Source organism: Symphalangus syndactylus, chromosome 18 (assembly GCF_028878055.3).
Source record: "Symphalangus syndactylus isolate Jambi chromosome 18, NHGRI_mSymSyn1-v2.1_pri, whole genome shotgun sequence".
NCBI classification, from domain to species: Eukaryota; Metazoa; Chordata; class Mammalia; order Primates; family Hylobatidae; genus Symphalangus; species Symphalangus syndactylus.
Window position 1 is genome coordinate 46,894,250 of NC_072440.2, and position 14,570 is coordinate 46,908,819.

The following is a 14,570-nucleotide window of genomic DNA, read 5'->3' on the forward strand; positions in this document are numbered from 1 at the left end:
TTGGTGGGCTCCTAAACAGGAGCTGATCACTAGAAGGACCAGGCCATGATCAGAAGCTTGAAAGGTTCAGCCCCAGCTCTCATTCTCCAGGAAGGAGTGAGGGGCTAGAGACTCAGTTAATAATCACTCATGCCTGTGATACGCTGGGTGTGGTGGCTCAAGCCTGTGATCCCAGCACTTTGGGAGGCGGAGGCGGGCAGATCATGAGGTCAGGAGATCGAGACCATCCTGGCTAACACAGTGAAACTCCGTCTCTACTAAAAATGCAAAAAATTAGCCGGGTGAGGTGGTGGGCGCCTGTAGTCCCAGCTACGTGGGAGGCTGAGGCAGGAGAATGGTGTGAACCCCGGGGGGCGGAGCCTGCAGTGAGCCGAGATTGCGCCACTGCACTCCAGCCTGGGCGACAGAGCGAGACACCATCTCAAAAAAAAAAAATCAATCATGCCTGTGATAAAGCCTCTGTAAAACTTTCTGAACTACGGGGTTCAGAAAGTTTCCAGGTTGCTGAACAGGTGGAAGGAGGTACACTATGAGAGGGAATGGCAGCTCTGACCACTTTCCCTCATAGCTTGCTCTACGTATCTCTTGCTGTTCCTGAGTTGTATCCTTTTATAATAAACTAATAATAGTAAGTAAGATGCTTTAGTGAGTTCCGTGATCCACTCTAGCATACAATCAAACCCAAGTAGGGGGTCTAATTTGTAGCCACGCTGGACAAATTGTGGGTACCTGGAAACCTACTGGCTCTAAATTGGAAGGGATTCTTGAAGGACTGAGCCCTTAATCTGTGGGAGATTTGCACAAACTCTAGTTGGTATCAGAACTGAATTGAATTCTAAAACACCCAGCTGATGTCAGATAACTGGTCGATGTGGGAAAAATCCCACACATCTGGTATCAGAAGTGACATGTCAAGTGTTTGGTGTATAGAAAGAGAAAAACAGTTTATTTTTCCTACTATTTGTCTGCCTTCAGCAAGAATCCTGTTGAGCCAGTCTGGCAAGAACCCGCCTAGCCTTGATGTTACTGCCAATCCCTGCCCTGCTCCTTGACTCTAAATGTCCACTTGTCCTCACTGTAGTCAAAGCTGAGCCCCATCTCTCTTTCCTACTGCAATACCTTCATTGTAAAGGTTCCTCTTGAGTGATGTCTTCCTTACAATCTTTAACAAATATCATGAAGAATTTTTAACACACCATACAAGTAGATTTTCTGGCTTTTTTTTTTTTTTTTTTTTTAAGGCAGAGTTTCGCTCTTGTTGCCCAGGCTGGAGTGCAGTGGCGCGATCTCGGCTCACTGCAACCTCCGCCTCCTGGGTTCAGGCACTTCTCCTGCCTCAGCCTCCTGAGTAGCTGGGATTACAGGCGCCCACCACCACGCCCGGCTAATTTTTTTTTTTGTATTTTTAGTAGAGACGGGGTTTCACCATGTTGGCCAGGCTGCTCTCGAACTCCTGACCTCAGGTGATCCAGCCACCTCAGCCTCCCAGAGTGCTGGGATTATAGGCATGAGCCACTGCACCCAGCCTATTTTCTGACTTTTTAAAGTATACAAACAAAGGTGAAAACAGATGCTACATGTTAGTCTGTTTTTTTTTTTTTTTTTTTTTTGAGACAGAGTCTCACTCTGTCGCCCAGGCTGGAGTGCAGCGGCGCAATCTCGGCTCACTGCAAGCTCCGCCTCCCGGGTTCACGCCATTCTCCTGCCTCAGCCTCTCCGAGTAGCTGGGACTACAGGCGCCCGCCACCACGCTGGCTAATTTTTTTTTTTTTAATATTTTTAGTAGAGACGGGGTTTCACCGTGGTCTCGATCTCCTGACCTCGTGATTCGCCTGCCTCGGCCTCCCAAAGTGCTGGGATTACAAGCGTGAGCCACCGTGCCCGGCCACATGTTAGTCTTTAACAGATCTTTATATGCGAATATCATATGAGATTCAATCACTTTTGAAATTCAAATTCCTTAGATCGCTAAAACTTCCTAATTCTCTTAAATATCAAGGTTACAACTGAATTGAATGAACATCAGCTGAAGGAGATGATCAAAAGGCCTTTCATAAATAAAATGTGACTGTTCTAAAATCAGGGCTGGCTTTATGTAATGGAAGATTAGACATTGACAAAACTTCTGAGTACACCTTTTCTGTTTCAACTACATTCCTTAAAAAATTGTCCTTGTCCTCAAAGTACCAGTATCTAGTGTCCTTTCTTGGCACTAAGCATTGACTTTCCTGCATGCTTTAAAAAATTGAAATATACCAAGAGTGTCCCTTTCTTCGAGACAGGAGAATCCAGACCTTATGATTAAATACTGTAAGTTTATTGACAAAAGTAAAAATTTGGGATAGGAAGAAGGGAATACACACATGAAAAAATTTTGAACTGGGATTTACTGAAAATGAAGGTAAAGAATTCTAAAAATATTAAAAATATTGTTTGCAACTTCTGCCTGAAAGGAATAAAAAACAATTAAAATGTGCTTAAACATGAAAAGGTAATTAATGTAGGAGAAAAATACTTGGTACTATCACTACAGAATTTTAGTGTATAATCAAAATTCAATAGACTCTGTGTCCCACAGCTATACCCTTTGTGAAACACAGAGGCAAAAAACATATAGGGACATGGCATTTAGAGCAGTATTTATGCAGAAGCAAAAGCAGCCAGAATATTTCTTCAGTTAGTTTTCAGAGATGAATATTCATTCTTAAATGGTTGCCTTTGGAAAACATACAGCTCCCTTCAGCCTCAGAGGTTTCAAAGAACATTTTGACTTACTTCGAATGCACACTCACATTTAATCGATTATTGAATGGGGGTGCATTCAGTACACCTAAACGTGCGCTCTTTGTGTATACAAATTGGTGATCCAATAGGTGATGCAATAGGTAGGTAAATGTCAAATTACCTCCATCTGTTTGTGGTTATTTTCTCTTGGGCCCCATATAACTAGAGCCAGGTGATTTTCTAACATTCATGAGGCAAAAGCTGCACATGAAATTTTAAAATTTTGAATATCCAACCCATGCTTTGCAGGATCATTATTAACTTTTTTAACCTCCTTAAAACAGTCATCTTAGCAGGCAGATGAAGTGAGAGCATGGATAATTAGCTTTCCACCTGAGGCGAGAGTTCAGAAGTTGAAGACATTTAACAGAAGGATTCTTAACGTTAATCAAACTACTTATTACATTTCCTGTGATTTTTATATTGTTTTGAATTTGTTCAGAAGTTTGCTAGTTTAATGAATGAGATAAGAGAACATACAGGAAATAAAGTGTTCTACATTTGTAAGAGAGGACAATTCCGTTTGTTCTTATAAAATGAAATTCAACCACAGACTGAGTTATGTGTTCACCATAAAGAAAACTGCAGATGGAAGAAAGGAAGGGTTGTAAATTGGAGGGAATCTAAAGAAAGTAAAAAAGGAGAAAGAGAGGATTACAAATGATAAGATCCTTTCCATTTATTTCAAACTTTGCACTAAAAATGATTTCAAATAGACAGTATTTAATTTGGTGCCTTAATACCTCTTATCTAGTAGCTTTGATAACAGTAAATCAAGTACTGAAAATACATGGACATTCTAAAATATAAATATATATTGAGTAGAGGTAGACCTATATTTAATCCATTCTTTTAGATTGAGACTCTTAGAAGCTGAAAACAAAAAATAAATGAAACAAATATTAACTAATATTGTCTTAGTACCCAAGAACATGAAATTATAGATGCAGTGATATTTTAAAATGGATTCTCTATCAATTACACCCTTGTAATAAGAGAAGGATAAGAAGGATGGTAAGATTGTGTTATACAAACATCTGATCTTGTAACCATTATCTAATCTTCTGAATCTCATTTTAAACAAAATGGCTTTAAATATTGTCATATTAAACTTTCAATTGATAAACCAAAAGGCTAAATCATGAGCAGTTACTTTAGTTTATTTTTTTATCCATATACCTTGCTGTGTCTATTCCAAGAGCTGTCATAGTCTGGCGGCCACCTCTCTGGACTATTTTCTTTGCTGCAACAAGTACCTCTTCGGTGGAAGAATACTTATTGAGGTTGAACTCATGGGTCACATTTTCTCCATACTGTACAATTCCAACCTGAAATACCAAGCCACTGTGAATTATACGCCAATTCAAATTTCCCATTCAGATTTCTTCAGTTTAAGCATGTGAATCAGATATAATACATTTCAGATGAGTTTGCCAACCTATCAGTACACAAATGCTTCTATTTTGACAGTAATAAGCATAGCCATTCTGTGACTGTTCATAGTCCAAAGAACAAAAGCAAACATGCTGTTACTAAACTTCTCAAACGATTGGTTTATCTAATTCAACAGATTTTACAGAGTGACTCTGGTAGGCCTTGGTGGGTAGAATATGAAACACACTGATATGGTCTCTGCCTTCATGGAGCTTCTCTTAAGCTAGAGGGAGAGAGAGATTAAACACGTGATCATTCAAATACATGAACAATTGCAAACTGTGGAAAGGACTGTATGGGAAAATCCCTAATCAGCAAATATAATCTAGAGGCCAGATTGAAAATGGGGGTCCAGGGAAGGCCTCTGAGAAGCTGAGACTGCAAGAGTGGGTGCTAGAAGGGCAGAGCATCCATACAGAGGAAACTGTGTATGTGAAGAAGACCGGGATGGGAAAGAGATAGATCTACCCTAAGAATGGAAAGAAAGGCGGTGAGCCATGGCCAGGGCTGTGAGGAAAGAAGAAGGCACCATGAGGCTTGAGGAATAAGCAGGTTATGTAGCCTGCAGGGTTACACACTTGAGCAGTGAGCTTTGTCTAGCCTAGCTGCAGCCTCATTTCTCCCAAATCAGCCCTTCCCAACTCCACTTTCTTTCCTTGTTCTGTCTACCTTTCCTACTGCCTTCCTCCTTTCATTCCCTATAGTCCACAGATTGGATAATACAGACAGCTAACTGCAGAGCCTTCACGAAGTGAAATACAGGAGGGAAAGTGCCCCCAGATTTGATTGCCCTTGCTCCATATTCTTCCTCTTCCCACCTGCCTCCTGGCCCCAGTAATGGCTATTTCTCCTACCCTTTTTCCACATCTCCCTTTAAAGGTTGATGTGAACCAATAAACTAATCTGCATTAAAAATTGTGACTGAAGATTACTTTTTGTTTAACCATCCTATCTCAAAATCCAGACCAATTATTTGCTCAAAGGAATGTCTCTTTAATTCAGGAATTCCAGGTGATTCATTACTTGGGTAAGGGAGGTAATTTGCAACAAGCCTGCCTTCTTTCCAAGGCAATTGCCTACTTTGCCTGTTGGCGAAGTTGTCTCTGTTACTTGCTTTAGAGCAAATCCTATTTCTTAGTCTAACCTTATTCTTAAGTAGCATGAAGTATCAGTAACTGGTTTCCAGCCTCCTCTGCTAAAATCACTGATGTCAGAAAGCTTTAGTCTTAATTTCATGTCTGATTTATAGGTACATTTTCACACTAGGTCTTTTTGGAAACCAAAAGCATATTCTGGTGTTTTTAGAAACAAATAAGAGAAGCCCAAATTTAAAGCAGTTTTTATCATCTTTGAGTTACCCTCTAGAGTACACTGGTTATCTTGGAGCAATTATGTCCTTATGCTTAAATAAGAATACTATGATACATATTTAATCGTCTTTTTAAAACTTTCTTCTCTAATTATTTAAATTATAATAACAGAAATATGATAATGTTTCATAAGTGAGGAAACTGAGTTGAAAACACCCAATCCCTGTAGTAAAGTGGTGGAAGGGGGGGTCTAGTCTAAGATGTGTATCCCTTATCCCAGGGCTCTGTGAATCACCCTATTTCCTCTCAGTAAAAAGGTATCTATCTAAAATCCTCCATTCTTTAGTCACCTCAACCTGCTAGCTTCTGCTGAGTGCCACTGCCATTTCATGGCTATTCAATGTTTTTGATTAACTAGCTAGTTAACTGAGATATGTTAGAGTATATGATGAAACAAACAAATACATATATCATATTTTGTAAAAAATAATGGAACATATGAATTCTCTCCTAAAGTTGCTTAGTTAGGTGTAAGATAAATAAGAAATAACTAGAGAACATACGTAATTGTAAGACGAGGTTACATCATCAGCTGAATGAACACGCACTCTGCTCAATCCACGTCCAGGTTAGCCTTTTTCTGTGAATTTATCTTTCACCCAATATCCTTTACCACCTATTCTGAGAGAGCTACTATATTTGGAATAAAGGTGACCAGAAGACCCTTTGGGAACAAGATAGGATATAGCCAACTAATTACACAAGAATAATAAAGTGGATAAAGACACATCTATGACTGCAATTCAGGGTATTTTCTTTATTTATAATAAAATGTGAAGAACATTTTTATTACCCTCTGCATAAATTTAAAATTTTTTTCTTCAATGACCCTAAAGTTTTTGATTAGTAATCCTTGGGGACACTGAATAATTATTAAGGGATGTATCCATGGATACACATGTCTTTGTGTATATAAATGTTCAGTGTAAATAAAAGCAAAATGGTTTTTTTACTTGGATAATCATTATGGCTAATTCTAGGTATCAAAGTGAACAAACACTGTTGTGGAAGTTAATTGCTTATCAATTAAGGACATCTTACAGAGTTTGCTTTGTTTTTATTCCCCCTTGTTTTTATTTGATTAAGAGGCTAAAGAGCTTTGAAAATTTTCCCTTCTACTCCTGTTGTTTTTCTTGAAAATTTTAGCATCTACTTAATAATCTATTAATCTAATACCCACTGATAATCTATTGAATACCCTAGTCTCTCATTTCTTTGACCTCTCCAGCATCAATAATCTTTCCTCTAGCCATCTTCTCCCAAGGTCTTATCCTTGACCTTGTCAGTTGGAAGACCTTGTCAGCAGCTTAATCCCAATTTCAAATGTCCTTCTTTTTGACCATTAACTTTGACTCATTTCACTAAGTCCCTGACCACATTAAGACCTCCAACTAATTCATTAATACTGCCATTTTTTTTTTTGGTACTTAGACTAGATTCCATTGTCCAATCACTATAATCATTTATTTGCAAACATTTAACTACTTTAACCTTTTTTCCCCTCCATTGACTCACTTGGCTAACTTCCAACTCTGGTTAAATCCAATTATCTCCTCCTCTGTATATGCTTCTGTGGCTTTGAATGCTGCTAGACGCAAGTCACACAACTTGTAACCTGGTCTCCTTTTAAAGGAATGACCATGAATCTCAAAGGAGGTTGCACATTTGAGCACTGCCAAACACTACTACTATTTTTGACTAATGAGTGCACATTGTTCTCATTTATTGGTTTTAATCTAATTGTCGTAAACTGCCAACTCCTTGGGAAAAAGGGTTATCTCACTTACATGTGGGGACGAGCTCACATGAGAGGAGTTGAAGAGATGCCAACTTAACAAGACTGCTTTGTGCCACATGTGTGTTAATACTTTACATTTACAACACACTTTACATAGCCTAAAGAACCTACTGTGAACCATTGGATTATCCAGAAAAATTATCTTCACACTAGGAATAGTAAAAAACTCAAAACGTTGGTAAGTCAGAAATCAGTGCTTTAAATTTTACATCTCTATCATCCATCTATCCACCTCCAATATGTGCCTGGCTCCTAAAAGCTTATTCTTTGTAAATCTTAAAATATAAGATGAGTTATAACTGCCTATTCCCTTATCTGCTCTGGATACTTTGCTTCTAACAACGCTACCTGAAACTCTCTTCAGATGACTGCACTTGGGCTACTAGACTGCTTTACCCCAAAGACTGAAAAAACCAGGAGTGTCTGGGAGTCCCCCGCCCTCCCCAGCTCCCCATCACCCTGATCCACAGGCAATGCTGAGTGCAGGGAATGAGAAGTCAGCCCCTTGACTCAAGTAGAAACTCGCCTTCCAGATCAAGCTGACGCCTGGATTCCACTGGAAATTACACTTTCCTTTGTCCTCTGTTGATACCTTGTTTTGCTTCCCCAATTCTTCAACTACTTTCTGTTGGAAATGCTTCCTCACAAATAAATCACTATCATGTGAATCGTCCTCTCAGGGTTTGCTTCTGGGAGCTGGACCTAAGGCAGCTGTCAACTGTGTCCCTGCATTTCCTACTCATGCAGGACAGGTGAGCCCCAAAATGGGTCTCAGCCCACAAGGGTTCTTGGCTTTGCTCAGGAAAGAATTCAAGGGCAAGCCAGAGGTGGAAGAAAACAGCTTTATCTTGAAGCTGCAGCATTACAGCTCTGGTGGCCTTACAGCTCCCTGACTGCTCCTGCCAGTCAGGGCTACCTCACAGGTAGAAAGGAGCAGTTCAGGGCAGTTTTGCAGTTATATTTATACTTAACTTTAATCACATGTACATTAAGAGGTGGTGTATGCAGAACTTTCTAGGGAAGGAGTAATAACTTTTGAGTCCTTGGGTCATTGCCATGGAATGGGACAGTAACTCCTGGTTGTTGCCATGGCAATGGTAAACTAACATGGCACCCTGGTGGGCTTGTTTATGGAAGGCATCTTCTGCCTCATCCCTGTTTTAGCTAGTCCTCAATTTGATCTGGTGTTGGAGCCCAACTCCAGAGTCAAGTCTCTCCTCCTACCTCATTACCTTAGCTCAGGCCAGACATCATTGCTTTGAACTTGGACCGTGGCAATGGTCAGTCTCTTTGCTGCTGATCTCCCTCTCTTCATTTCCACTCTCTTCAAATCCTTCTACATATTCCTGGCAGACTAACTGTCCTGAAACTCTGCTTTCATCCTATAACGTACTTGTTCAAAAACCTCCAATAACTCTCCATTGCTGTATCAATGACTTCAAAATATACTTTAAAAGATAGATTTTTATTCTAATTTTTTAAAAATAGATAAAACTTCAAGCTACTCCTTGAAATACTAGGTCCACATGTTAAAATCCAGTTTTCTCCTCTTGACCTTCAGTCCCTAAATATTCCAATGCTAAATTCTCCATTCACCCTCATCTTCAGGACTCCCCAGTATGAATTCCACTCCTACCAAATGCTCTTCTTTGTCCCTCCTACTAAGCTAATCCTGTAAGATTTAATTCCAGTTCCACTCTGTCTGCAAAACTTTTCTTACCTTGTTGCCAAGGTAGCCCATATTGAGCTTCCCCTTCTTGGAACTCTGAAACAAACTTGTCTGTGAGTATTGCATTCTTCTCAACTGTTTGAGTGCACACTATATCTTCCCAAGTACATCCTAACTTTATAGGGACAGGCAGGAGTAAAGAGTATGGACTATGTCATGGCTTTTGATACTCTCTTATCTTTCACTGCTGTTTTGCTTTGCTCACAGCTGACCCTAAGACATTCTTACTAGATGACTGTAACATTTCACATAAGCAAATGGAAAACCGAGATAGCAGGGAAATAATGATAAGCAGAAAAAGAGAGATACAACGAAGTCTGGGAAATGTGAAGAGGGAGCAGTGGAAAAAGTCAAGTCTCAGGGAAATGACATTCAATGTAGGTCCCTGGCTGATACTGGGGAGCTTGTTTTCTTAGGAACCAGATAGAGTAAGGTCTGCTGTGAGTCTTCCCCAGAAAAGGGTACCATTTATTAAAAGCAATGGCAAAACCGCAATTACTTTGGCACTAACCTAGTATTAATTTTCATTACAGAGAAAGGGTCAAATCACAAAACAAACAAATGTAATGTTGTGCTGAATATTGGTGAGATTCAATTCAACAGAGATAGTTTCCATTTCACCTTAGCTTATAATTTAAGGCTAATAAAACAAGCATAATGTAAATGTATGTAGCAGAATCAAATAAAGTATGAGAATTAAATAGCAAGTTAAAAAGTGAGCCAAGTGATGAACATTGTGAGGAAGCAAGAGGAGAGAAAATCACAAGCATATTTATTCTCTCCCACATGAAAATCCTCAAGGAAGAAGGAGGATTCAGCTTCCTGAATCTGAAAGCCAGCTCAAAAATAGCCAAGAGATTATGAAAGTACTATGGAAGGAAACAAAGTGGCCTTCAGCCTGGAAAATATGTCAAAGATGATAATTAAAGGAGTTTAAGTCATCCTAGAAATTGAGAGGAAAAAGAAAAAAAAACAGTCGTAATATTTGACTTGAAGTAGCCAATTACGTTGGAATGATACAAAAGTCAGATGGTGGAAGTTGGATAGAGAGCTGGCGACAACAAATAATGGAGGTGGAAATATTCTAGGCATTTTGATGAATAGAAATGGGTATGCAGGGATGACAGCTAAAAGGTGCAACCGGGTTAAATGTGGACATTCTTTCCCAGAGATTGTAAAGAGCAATTTATGATATCAGTAAAAGAGTAGATGAATATAGAAAGAACAGTCTCTTATAATATCACGGGGGATAAGGAGTCACATGCAGAAGGAAAATTCCTTTTCACAGACAACTGGAAAGGATACATTTACCTCCTAGGGAGTTGTGGTTTAAACCTCTTGATTAAGTAGAACACAATAAATAGATGGGTAGATAATTACAATCCAAGGCCAAAGAGACCTAAAGGCTGATTCAGGCTGTGGCATAAATCAGGTACACAAGTGGCTATGAATTTTGTTACATGAACAAGAGGGTTGTAACACTTATTAGAACATTCCACTTAAATATGAGATTTACAATCATGTCTTCAGGTAAGCCCCCACACAAATATCCACTCACTTTTTTGGGGGGGGGAATACTAGCATCCCTTTGTATGTTGCTAAGTTTGATTTAAAAAAAGAATTCTATGGTCAAATAATCTTGGAAAACAATGAGTAAAATAAAGTTAAATATATGTCTTTACAGCAGACTCCTCCTCATCTCTACCTTTCTCCTATCACTATGAAAACTGTCACAAATTGCAAATGGTGCAAAACAGTAAGGTTTTCTCTTACTCCTATCCATACTTGTTCTATTTAGACTTATAAGCAAATTCTTTTGAAAGTTTTCTAAGAGTCTTTAAAAACATGCATTGTGGATTACTAATTGGAAGACCTGGTATATTTTATTCTTATTTAAAGTAATATTTTTTATGAGGATCATATTCAACACCTCAGACGGGGAAACATTGTTCTACAACAGTAAGAGTTACTTACTTGTCAAGATCAACTAGTTGTTCTGTGTTTTAAATTCACCTTCATTATATTTATGATGTACCATCATGCATTGTAGCTGTCCCAATATATGATTTTACCTCATTTCTAAGTTGGAAGATTTTGAGATCAGGTACAACATTTCAGTGATTTTTTTTCATTGCTCTTGACACCTAGCATAATACTTGATCATCCAGACACTTTATAAATATCTGCTCAATTAAAGCAAATTAATTATCCAATGACTTCATTTCTTTTGGGGGCCGAGAAGAAAGAGGGAGAAAAGTTCAGTGTGAGAAAATGAAAGGAAGGACACTATCAGAAAACACTGAAAGGAGGGCCTTTTGGATTAGTCTCTTATGAAACTGAAAGTCATGTTTAAGATTTTAACAAATATCTTAAATGATGAGTGTTGAAGAAAAAGAAGTGTCTAAAGTAGCTATGAATTTCTGCTACAGCTTGAATATGGTTTGTCCCCACCAAGACACCAAAACTCAGGTTGATGCTTGGTCTCCAATGGAGTGGTGTTGGGAGGTGGTGCCTTTAAGAGGCAAAAAAGGAGTCAAGAGGGACTTTATCACAAGAGTGAGTTCTCACTCTTGTGGGACTGGGTTAGTTACTGCAAGAGAGCAGGTTGTTACAAAGCGAGGCTGCCTCTTGTGTTTGGTCTTTTTGCACATGGCTGCTTCCTTTCCTGTTTCTCCACCATGTTATGACACAAGTGCGAGGCCCTCATCAGAAGCTGAACAGCTGCAGCCACCCTATCTTGGCCCTCCCAACCTCCAGAATCATGAGCTAAATAATCTACCTTTTTTTTTTTTTTTTTTTTTTTTTCAGATTACCTAGTCTTGGATATTTTGTTATGGCAACAGAAAGTCAATCAGGATAAGTATATTTAGTCGAAGAGTTATGAAGGAATGGAGCTATCTATTAATTAATAATTATATTATTATCTTCTATATATTATCTTCTATATCTATCTTGTTAAGTCAGTGTTACACCAGCACCCAAATTTTAATGCCCAGCCTAAGCTAAGTTTCTGGGCTTTCATTCAGTAACTAATATTACCAAGTCAATGGTTTCTTTAGGGAAGTAAGGACAAGGTGAAACAATGAGGTTTTTTTGTGTGTTCCTGTAAGATGCACAATTGCCTAATATGAAAAGAGCTCAGGCTTTATGTCTGGCCAATGTATATTTCCTTTTATCAAACTATGGTACAAAGCCCTACCCTACAACATGCTTCCAGTGTGACTAAGTCAGGATACGAATGTAGTGATAATACAGGATACAATCCCAGTTAACTGTTAGCACAAACCATTCTGAAGCTGTGTTAGCAGAGGCTAGGTTTAACATTTTGTCATTATAAAGAGGCATATAAATGGGACTGATTTATAGGTAGATGATCATTTCCTAAGGAAACAAGTGTTCAGAAACATAATAAAGTTGATAGATAATAGATACAAGTTCTAGAAAAAGGGTATCTTTATCTGGACTCTTGCTTCATGGAAGATGCTACAAGGAAAGTGACGTAGGCTCAAAAATGCAAAGATAGAAGAGGTTAAAACAAAGTTAATTCACTGTGTTTGTGGAGAAGGGCGAGGGCTATAGGAGAAATTAGGGCTGAGGGGAATGGGGCTAGGTGGGTAAATACCTGCAAAGAAAAGACTGAAATACAATGTAAAGGGTTGTCCAGGGGAATCCCCCATAAGCAAGTACCTTCCAGCTCAGTGGATCAATATGACTTTATGAAGCAAAGTAAGGGAAAGAGGTCACTAAAACAACGATTTTATACATGAGAAGGTGAAAATTCAAAAACTCCCATTTTTTCAACATAAATGGCTCATGTCATGTGCTAGGAATACATAAAACCCTAGACTATCTTCCATAAATGAAAAGATTAAGGCACAATTCTGTCGTCATGTAATTCATAGTCTACTAGGAGAGACAGACCCAAAAAACAAAGAGCAATGCTACTGAGTGATAAGAGCAGTAAGGAAATATGCTCTCACGGTTGCAGCTGCTATGGGAACATAGGAGAGGAAGGCATTTTTCTCAAGAACAGTGGGTAGGATAATCATAGAAAATTACAGAGAAAGTGACATTTGAAGTTCTCCTAGAATACAGCGCTTGAGATGGAGCAGGGAATCACAGGAAAAGCAAGTAACAAGAGCACAGTACTTCGTGAACAAGGAAGGCAAGGGCCCAGGAATGGCTGAAGGGTAAGCTACTCGGGAGGCTGAGGCAGGAGAATAGCTTGAACCCGGGAGGCGGAGGTTGCAGTGAGCTGAGATCATGAGCAAAACTCCATCTGCCCCCCCACCCCCCCCAAAAAAAAGGACTGAGGCGGGTGTAAGGGGAAGCAGGATGCATGAGAAATGGCTGGGCCAGGTGGTCAGATGCCAGTCAGTCCACTAGAGAGCTTGGATATTATTTAGCAGGCAACAAGAGGAGTTATTTGTTTGTTTGTTTGTTGTTTGTTATTAGAGAAATGTTCTGAACTTACTTTGGAATGATTATTCTAGTGCCTGATGGCTGGAGGGGTGGGAGAATGGAGACTAGAGGCTAGTGAGAGAGAACATTCACCCCATTCCCCACCCCAGATTCGGAAACTGTAGGCAGACTGACAAAGGTATGGCTGCATGGTTCCCTCAGGCTTCTTTTCAGACCTACAATGAATCAGGCCCCAGATTTAAGGCTTCTAGGGAAATGGCCATAAAATCAGCAGTAAAAAGAAAGATAAATAATATTCCTAAAATTTAATTAATTTCTCCCTTTCATTTTGCTTGGTTTAATGCTATGCTACACTTTTGATGTGAACAATCTCGACATTGTTCCATTAGTATATTTCACTTTTATATCAAGCCTCACAATTTACTGGTTTTATTTAGGGTAATGCACTCTTATTTGACATATTTATATTATCTTCATTTATTATTAAAAGCAACGTTATGTTTAGGTATTGAGGATCAATAAGACCTCCATAATGTTTATACCGTCATATCTTTTATGGCAAGCTCAGAGTGTTTCAGGTTTGTTTTTATAGGTTATTTTTAAAAGGTAATTTTATAGCCTTTACTCTGCCTTGGGTAAAAAATTGGTTGACAAAAATTCCTTGACTATGCTTGCAAAAGTCTTAATTGGGCCACACAGAAACATAGAATGGATTTTGAGTAACTCTTTAGAGTGAATGCTTCCATCGTTGTGTTGTATTTCCCTAATATATACTAAATTGTCACATGGAAAACTTAATGTAAGTTTCCTTCCTTCCTTCCTTCCTTCCTTCCTTCCTTCCTTCCTTCCTTCCTTCCTCCCTTTCCTTCCCCCTTTCCTTTTCTTTTTTTTAATTTTTGTTTTTTGGAGGTAAGAGTCACTTTCAGAAATATTCCATATCTTTGACTCTGCCTTTTATTGCTTGTAATTACTAAATGACAAATCTATGACTGCAGAGAATAGCAATCATATTCAATCTATATCTATTGTACCA

The 14,570-nt window shown here is 38.8% G+C and overlaps 1 protein-coding gene across 1 annotated transcript in view; it reads right to left on the reverse strand.

The window, feature by feature from the left end:
- The window catches only part of ITGA1 (integrin subunit alpha 1), a 170,887-nt gene that overhangs the window by 69,775 nt on the left and 86,542 nt on the right, over window positions 1-14,570 (reverse strand). Inside the window, exon 7 of the mRNA XM_055252682.2 lies at window positions 3,964-4,112. Within this exon, the coding sequence (XP_055108657.2) occupies window positions 3,964-4,112 (149 nt within the window). The remainder of the gene's footprint in view (window positions 1-3,963; window positions 4,113-14,570) is intronic.